We start from the raw sequence: 9,488 nt of genomic DNA on the forward strand, positions 1-9,488 counted from the left end.
TTCTGCCTCCTAAATAAATAATAAATTGAAGTTCTTTTGTCTTTCTCCAAGATTGCTCTCCAGTACCCAGCATTGCCACCCTGCACACTCGTATTGTAGACCACAGTGTACAGAAATACAGCATGCTTCAAGAAATATTCTTTTGGACCCTTTAAATTTTCTGGTTGGGACCTCACTAAATAGCATGTTAGAGAGAACTTTATGCTCTTTGATCTCTCACCAACCAAGAGTACTTCTTCTCAACATGTATCATTTTCATCATCTTAATCATAGGCTGAAGGCAGAATATTATATTTTTAGATGTACTGCCTATTTATATCTCCACATTTTACATTTCCATGAATTGCATGAGTTGATCTCATTTAAAGAACGAAGGAGAACTAGAAGAATGAAAAGCGTAATTGATCTAAGATTACAAGATCTGTGCAAATATCATTGTATATATAGATATAGATTATGTATTCCCCGTATAGTCTCTTTTTCAAATCTCTGCTGAAAATCTGTAGTTTATCTTCTTCCTTCTTATTATTAAAAATTAGATGTGAAGGTTAAATGAATATACTCTTCAGAAATTGATTGCGTATAATAAAATGTTTTCGCAAATTTACCTTTCAGACTGATCTAAAGAATGAGACCTTCTTATTTTAAAAAAAGTTCGGATTGTACCTTTTTTTTTTTAACCTCCAAAATTTACAATATGGGTGTATACTATCCTTAAATAACCCTTTTTTATAAATTATGGCTATGCGGTATTTTACATGTTTGCTTTGCAAAGCAGAAAACAAAAGATTGAGACAAATCATAGGAAATACTTACAAAGGTGTTGGTAGATCCGAATTTTCCAGCCTACCTACCAAGAACTGTGTTGTAGTGGCTTTTTTTGTCTTTGCTTTTTTTTAATTCTGCTTGCGTTAGGAATTTTTTTTTCCAGTATTTGCACATGATTAAATATTAAATATTTCAAAGAATATCAGTGAAAGCTATCGGGAGCATTGTAAGACTTAGAAAAATAACCAAGTTGGATTTATAGACCTCATTAAGGAAGAGGAGGAGAGAGCTTCTGATAAGACATCTAAAGTTGTAAAATGTAATAAAACTGGATCAGCCCTTCTTCTTTTTATTCATGCAGCACCAGAGGGTCATAAAGTTATTTTGGTGCACATCAGTTGCAGAAGAATTTAGAAGATCTTCAGTTACACAGAAAAGAAGTGGATTTTCAGACATTTTTGTCTTTTCAAGGTGATCAGATAAATTTGTATTTTTTTCATTTTAGATAAGTTTCTGATAGGTCACTGTGCACAAGACAAGCAGTCAATGATCGATTCTCAACCATACACTGGTCACCAGGAAGAAATGTGAAGAAATGTTTCTTCCTATTTTCCACCCTCAAAAATCATTGCCCAGTTGGATAGGTGAACTGATGAGTTAAGCAGAAGCCTATTGTAAGTGTATACAAAAATACACAGGAAGACAGTGTTTTTTACTCTGGAAGAGCTAGCCAGCCAACGTAAATCAGGAGAACATATGGGATACTGAATGAGGTCAGAAGAGCTTTTTCAAAAGGCTAGAGGAAAAACATGGGACTAAACACACTGCATCATTTTTTATGATCTTCCTTATGCTTAGAAAGTGAAGTGAAAGAGCAGACTGCTGGACAAAGTAAGCAGTTTTGGTTTCTCTTCTGTTTTGCTTTAACTCCTCAGTTGTTAATTACTTCTTAGGATGCACTGCTGGGTTGAATTTACCAAATAACTACTTCAGTATGGCAAAACCTGTTATCTTGTAGCATTTCTGTAAATTGTAAGGGTTTTTTTTAAATTTAAAATGGTATGATAGAAGCAGGAAGTAATGTAGGTATCAGATTCTGATTTCAGTCACAGTAGAATGAGTCTGCTGTGAATCCATTCTTTCAATTACATTACTCTTGATTTATGTTCTGATATAAGTGCAAAACAAGCCTTAAGCAAGTGACTGACTTGTCTATGCTTATACAGACAGATCTGTGCACTGGAAGCCACTGCTAATGCAAATTAATATTCTTATTTCTTTATGCTGTCCCTATCTTGGGTTCAGCAGTAGCAGTCATTTTTTCTCCTTAGTAGCTGGTGCAGTGCTGTGGTTTTGACTTTCGGCCTGGGAACAGTGTTGATAACACCGATGTTTTTAGTTACTGCTCAAATGTTTACTCTGACCAAGGACTTTCTGAGTCTCGTGCTCTGCCAGGGAGGAGGAGAAGCTGGGAGGAAGCAGAGACAGGACACCTGACCCAAACTAGCCAAAGGGGTATTCCATACCAACAGCACGTCATGCCCAGGATGTAACTGAGGGTTACCCGGAAGGGCTTGTGCACTGCTGGGGGCTGGGTATTATTGGTTGGTGGGTGGTGAGGTGCTGTATTCTCTTCACTTGTTATTTCCGTTATCATTATTATTATTATTATTGGTAGCAGTAGTGATTTGTGTTATACCTTAGTTATTAAACTGTTCTTACCTCACCCCGTGGGAGCTACATTCTTACAATTCTCCTTCCCATCCCTCCAAGAGTCAGGGGAAGAAAAGCAAGAGGAGTAGACTGCATAGTTCTGATTTATGGGCTTAAACCATAACACCCTACTTTTAATAATAGCACTGGAAGTAAACTAGTGGGTGTGTAGGAAATTAATTCTGGTGTTATTCATTGATTTGTAAAACTACAGTTGACAGAGGAGGGTGACCAAGATGGTGAAAGGCCTTGAGGGCAAGATTTAGAATAAGTGGCTGAAGTCACTTGGTTTGCTCAGCTTTGAGAAGGCTGAGGGGAGCCCTTATCACAGCCTAGAGCTGCCCCAAGTGGGGCAGCAGAGGAAGAGGTGCTGGTCTCCTTTCTCTGGTGACCAGGGATGGATCATGAGGAGATGGAATTGAAAGTGTGTCAGGAGAAGTTCAAGTTGGTGGTCATGTGATTTAGTTTTAGGTAGTCCTGTAAGGAACAAGGGTTTGGACTCAGTGATCCTAACGGGTCCCTTCCAACTTGAGATTTTCTATGATGTTATATTTACCCTTTCTGAAAGTTTTGAAACTTTCAGTTCAGTGCTCACAGAGATCAATGTAATAAAGGGATTGCATAGATTTCCTCCAATATAGTGCTTTCTTTTGAAAACAAAATAATTGTCCTGTCCTGAACTGAAAATAATTTTGTGTATGAACAGGCCAAAAATCTGGCTAGTTCATTTTCCTGTTTCTAAGACTGTCAGTTGTGTAGAAAGGAGTGTATAAGGTCAAGCATATAAATATATTTATCTTGCATGCTGCCTCCAACCTGCAGTTAATGGAGCTCCTGATTTTTAGGTTGTGATTTTGGGCATAAGAATCCCTAATGGATTTTTCTTAAACTTGGTGAACTCTTCTTTTTATCATTCAACCTGCATCAGCTTCTGTCATCTCAGCACCCTATGGAAAGAATTTCCACGCTTGAGTTTGGTTTGTGGTAAGGAAATATATGCTATCATTTATTTTGCATATGCAACTTTGTAATATATGTGATGCCCCTGTTAGGAAAGAACAATTATTTCTTATTCAGCTTGTCATGGCCACAGAGGTTCATAGACTTCTGTCCTGTTCCTCACCAGCTATCCATCTTCAAGAATGAAGAGTCATTGATTTAGTCATTCTTCACACAGAAGCTTTTATCTTTCTTGTTGCATCTCTGTATCTCATATGTTTTTTCTGTGTCTGTTCTATAACATGGGGATGACATGTTACTGAACATGTTACCACATGTAATGCACAGTGTCCCTCGTGAAGCACAACAAGGTCCTTACTGGTGGCAGTGGCCCATAGTTTGTCACTTCTAAAACTGGTTTTGCTTTTCTTAACTTCTACTGGACATAACTTGTTCATTACAACTTTGCAGATTCTTCCCTGAATAGCAATAGCTTGTTCAGAGCCCACTCTTCTGAGTATGCAGAGTTAGGTCTGGCTTTTTTCCCCCCAAGTTCCTTACTTTCCTTTTTGTTGTACTTATATTATATATATACTTATATAAGCAAGGTTTAATGCACTGAAAGATTGCTTTTCTAAAAAGTCCCATATATAAAAGTCCCCTGGTGTTTATTCAGGATATTATTTATATACTTACCCAGTAGTAAATTTTTCAACATCCTGCCTGAAAAATATGATATGAAATAATCAAATTATAAGAATGTCAATTGTTTTTGCAAATGCAGCTAACATTTTTGACTGATGCTTTCTGAGCATTTACGATAGATGCTTTCAGAGTTGTTGACATTGGCCTTCTGAAAAATCAGGTCTGTTAAAGTTACAAATTAGCTATTGAAAAGTATTTAGGGTTTTACATCCTAATTTGGAATATATATCTGTTTATTAAGACAATGTAGGACAATGGAAATTTAAGGATTAAGCTAAAGGTTTTATAAGGGGCAAAGGGCAGGCTTTAAAGTATTTACATAATAAACTCTCTTGTGGGTAGTGGGAGTTGGCCACCTCAATTCCTTTTAAACTCTGATCCTGAAACCATTTTTCAGGCTGCCAAGACTAAGCATGGTCTTCATATACAATATAAACTCCATAGTCACTTGCCAAGGGCAACATTTCTGAAGGACTTTTTTTTTTTTTTCTAGAGAGATATAAAAGCTATTTGAATACTTTTCAGAGACCTACAACTCCAAAGAAAACTCTAAAATCTTTAAATCAATTCATTGTAGTGTTAAATATTTGAAATAAGTTTCTGCATGAAATTTCACTGCTTTCTTATATTATTAAAGTTGTATCATTTCCCAAGAGAGTAATTAAAAAAGAAATATAGCAGCTGGTGGGCTCTGAAGTTGGGCTTCAAGAAACAGTGGCTTCAGTTTGAAAATAAGAAAATTCATTACAAAGGCTGTGGGATTTTTCTTTTAAGCGAAAAACAAAGCTTTAGTATTACACCACTGCTATGCAGGTGATCAAACAGCAGAAAATGACTAGCCTCTGTGCACAAGCAAAAGTATCAAATTTTTTAGATGTAAGTGTATAAGGAGGGTATGCAGGCAGGTAACAGCAGACTTGATTGCACAGACCTATAAAAGGCATCTGCTGAATTAGTCCATGGAACCGTTGTTACTGCCTGGTCAACCATACTGGGAAAAAAAAAAGCCGAAAAACCCCAAAACAACAAACAAACCTACCCCAAAACAACAGTCTAGAACAGATGCAGAGAAAAACTGCTTAAATGCTATGGGAATAAAAGTTTTATCTTTTTTACCAAAACAAAAAAAGAATATGACCTCTTTAATCTGACAGATTGGAAAAGGAATCCCTGTAAAATTCATACATTGAGGAAAATATCTGCCCATTCATTTTGTGTTGCATGTGCACTACCAGAAGTTGAAGAATGAAGACAAAGGTAGAAACTGTACAGCTGGGTTGAAGAGGAGAAAGTGGGTTGCATGCAGGTGGAAGAATAATCCAAGTTTAAGGTGGAAGTCATATGATGAGAAGAAGAGAATTCATATCAAGCAATATTTTTATTTCAATTAGTTCTGTATCTGGTGTATATGATGTAATAAAGTGTCAGTCCTATAAATATATGTGTAGAGACCATTGAAACAAGCATCTGTTTTCCATGGCTGGTATGTCTAATAAAAGTTGACTTAAACTGTGTGGGAAGAGACGCTTGTCTGAATAACAGACAGTACATTTCTTTGGCACAAGACAAGTGCTTGCAGTGGGTGAGTTAACATAACTGACAGAGTCCTGTTTATGATAACTCAATATGAGGGAATTTCTCTTTTCAAGAAATTTTCCTAAAGATAGTATTCTACCAAAAAACTTCAACTCTAAGCTCTCGCATTTCTTAGTTTAGGAGTTTGGTTTTGTTACCTGGACCAAATAAAGAGGTTTTAAAATAAGATTCAAGAAGATAAAATAATTTTAAGTCTCGTGTATGCCATTCCAAGGATATTTTGCAAAGTACATCTGAAAATACAGTCTTTCATACTCTTTATTTGAATTATTTTACATAATTTATCTTATGTAATACTATGGCTTTGCATACTGTAGCTCAGCAATCACAGGCATATTCTCCATGATAAACCTTAAAATCAGAAATGCAGACTCATACAATTTTTCCTTTAGACCAAGTCTTAATATTGTAATTTTGAGATGTAATGTTTAAAAAATATGGTGGTATTTTTTAATCTGCTGAATGTCTTTCATTCTGTTGTTTAAGAAGTTAGATGGCAAATATGAGTATTCACAGTAACAAAAGGTATGAGAGAATAATAGATAACATAAAGTAATCAATATTATATCTTTAAACTGTTTTGTATCTGGTACAGACATCACATGGCTGGGGGACAAGGGGGGATTTTTCTTCCAGAAGAGATTCTTCTTGAAGCATTCATGAAGTTTTCCTTGTTTTCATCAGGGTTTAGGGGTTTTTGCCATCAGCTTCAGTGCTTCATGATCTAAGATGAGCTAAGTACTCCCCAGTCTGTGTATGCATCCTCTAAACAAGTAGTCCCCTTTTATAGCCTTATTTATTTGGGAATATTATATAAGTCTGATGTAAACAGAGAACTTGGGCATTCACAAAAAATGCTTATTAAAGAAAAATTGTTTCAAAGCCCAGTAATAAGAGAGAAACTTAGCAGGGCCTTCATAAAAAATAGAGAAATTGTTTGTGTCCCAGCAATTACTTTTCAAACTTTCTGTTGCTCTCTTCTGTCAGATATTCATTAGGGACTGTAGTGGTAGGACAAAGGGTAATGTGTTCAAACTTAAACAGGGGAAGTTTAGATTGGATTTAAGGGAGAAGTTTTTACTGTGAGAGTGGTAAGGCACTGGAATGGATTGCCCAATGAAGTTGTGAATGCTCCATCCCTGATGGTGGTCAAGGCTAGGCTGGACAGAGCTTTGGGTGACATGGTTTAGTGTGAGGTTTCCCTGCCCATAGCAGGGGTTTGGAACTAAATAGTCTTAAGGTTCTTTCCAGCCCTAACTATTCATGATTCTATGATTCTGTATTTATTTTCTCGACTGTGATGTATAGAATTTACTCTTTTTAGAAACCTCCAGTTCTCCTAATATTGGATCTCACATGATCATTTTACATGTCATGGATTCTTTTTAAGTGGCACAAATTGTCAGCTGAGTACTTCAAAGTCTTTAAACTGATTGAAAGTCATCTCTTAAAAGATGCTAGAGAATCAGTTGTTTTTTCTTTACTTCCTGATGTCTTGCTTCTAGTCTGATTATAGAGTTGCTTTCTGGTAGTTTTTTGATTAAAAAGTATCAGCTGATACAGTTGAAATTAAGCTCTTAGTTTTTGTGTCTTAAACACCTACCTTGTTTATGAAAGCTGACATGCAAGATTGTTTTTATGCTCGTAGAGTGTCTGTCTGACTCCCTCCTGGTTTCAGTAAGGAACTGGTCTCCTGATTATCTCTGGCTTATGCATGCTAATTTTTTTCTGAGCTTCCTCCTATAAGGAGATTTAGGTTTCATTTTGAGAGGATATTTGCACATAGTTGACATTTTTCGCTTTTCCGCAGTATCTGGATATGGGGTTACATCATATGTGACTCTGCCACAATGTGAAGACTTGCTTCATGTTTTGTCATGCCATAGAAATACCTCACTGGCCAGATCTGTGTGAGTGTAGCCAGCTCAGTTCAGAGGGACAGCTCTCTGCATGTGGATACATGTCAGGACCTGGGACTTGGTCCCTGGTGTGATCTAAGTACATAATAGTAGTATCAGTGATTTAGGAGATCTTTCAGTTCTATATGCCTGACTTGAAAAAAAATATAGGCACTTGTATGAGCAAACTTAGCAATTCCAATCATGAACATCCTTAATACAGGTATATGAGATACAGATATAATGTCTGTATAGGAAATGAGTCCAGTTATTCAGACTAAGATGTGACATTTTCCACTGATAGCTTTTTGCAGTGCAGTTCAAGTTGAGTTAAATGCCTCCAGTGAAACATAGCACAGATATTTTCACATATATGTGACAAATTGTTCATTGAATACATAAAAATAAATGGATGATACTTCTTTGTTTTCCAATATAATTTTAACAATTATTTCATGTGTGTGTAATGTATCTAACTTAGTTTACTGTTTCATTAAGGTCTTGGCGTTGGCAACAGGACATCTTTACCACAGAGCAATTCTTCTCCATGGGATGACTCACATTTCAATATATCCATGCATGCAGCAATCCGACATGGAAAATGGAAGTTACTGACTGGATATCCAGGTAACGAATTTGTTACAGTATATCACATCTCCCACCTCCCCCAGACACAGTTTAATTCTGCTTGTATGTTCATTTCTTTTAGCTATTACGCTGATTTCTCAGGTTTTTGATCACATGCAAGAAACTAGAAGGGACACTTCTAAAATCCAAATGACATATTATGTCAAGTTGGAAGGGACCCATAAGGACCACTGAATTCAAGAAACAAGTCCAAAATTAATTTATATGAAATTAAGTGACATGGAATTTTGAACCCCAATGGTGCAGCTTTTTTGTATAAAGACGACTTCTGTATAGGTAGCCCTGGACTAAAGATACTATGGTGCTGGGATGGGGTTAAGGAATGCAGCAACAGTCACTGTCCAGTGGCTTGTCAAAGGACTTAGTGAATTCATTGATTGCAGTATAACTCTATATCTCCATACTGCTGCACTGTATCTGAGAATTAACCCCTGGTCTGTTGTCTTTCTGCAGGCTGCAGTCACTGGTTCCCTCCACCATCTTTGTTCAATGGGTCAAGGATTCAATCATCCGATCCACCAACAAAGAGACTTTGGTTATTTGATATTGTTCATGATCCTGAAGAGAAAAATGATTTGTCTGAAAAACATCCTCATGTGGTAGAAAAATTGCTCTCACGGCTTCAGTATTATCATAAACGTTCAGTGCCTGTGTTCTACCCTGATGAGGATCCCCTCTGTGATCCAGCAGCAACTGGGGCCTGGGGTCCTTGGGCATAGTGCACAGTACCTCATCCTCCAGAACAAGCTTGTAGCAGAGCCTGGTTGATGGGCTCAGTGTTATCGTCACATATTTCTTACCTTGTTTATTAAACTATTGCTAATTGTGAGCTCATGCCTTGAGCAATTTAGTAATTTTTACTCTTAAGATGTGTTGGGAATCTTCTTACAGTCTTTGCCCACTCTCTCCTCCCAGTTGTGTGTGAAATGTTGTTTAAATTATAAATCTGTTGTTCAAATATGCATTGTCCAGAATATGCCTTTAATGAAGAAGGAAAAATGTTGCCTCCTTCCCTGAAAGAGATTGCTTCTCTTAAAAAGCTGCAATAATCATGGCATCAGGGACATCCAAAATGCATTCATGTTGGGGAATAAACTGGTTTTCATTTTCATGTTTGTCCAGAAGACAAATTCTATTGGAAGAGGTTGCATATCTGTAAAGAACAGGAAAAAAAACAAACCCTAATAGCTGACAGAATAACTTCTGCCCTTATCATGCACC

General features: G+C 36.7%; 1 protein-coding gene across 3 annotated transcripts in view; it reads left to right on the forward strand.

Moving 5' to 3' along the window:
* ARSB (arylsulfatase B) overlaps nucleotides 1-9,229 on the forward strand; it is a 65,369-nt gene extending 56,140 nt beyond the window's left edge. Inside the window, exons 7-8 of one of the 3 annotated variants that reach the window (XM_031042730.2) lie at nucleotides 8,118-8,246; nucleotides 8,721-9,229. In XM_031042730.2, the coding sequence (XP_030898590.1) occupies nucleotides 8,118-8,246; nucleotides 8,721-8,986 (395 nt within the window). In that variant the 3' untranslated portion in view covers nucleotides 8,987-9,229. Of the gene's footprint in view, nucleotides 1-8,117; nucleotides 8,247-8,720 lie in introns of those variants that run through there. The other 2 variants (XR_004079651.2, XM_031042731.2) reach the window with 2 other exon arrangements.
* Nucleotides 9,230-9,488: the final 259 nt, after the last annotated feature.

This window comes from Melopsittacus undulatus, chromosome Z (assembly GCF_012275295.1).
Source record: "Melopsittacus undulatus isolate bMelUnd1 chromosome Z, bMelUnd1.mat.Z, whole genome shotgun sequence".
Taxonomy (NCBI): domain Eukaryota; kingdom Metazoa; phylum Chordata; class Aves; order Psittaciformes; family Psittaculidae; genus Melopsittacus; species Melopsittacus undulatus.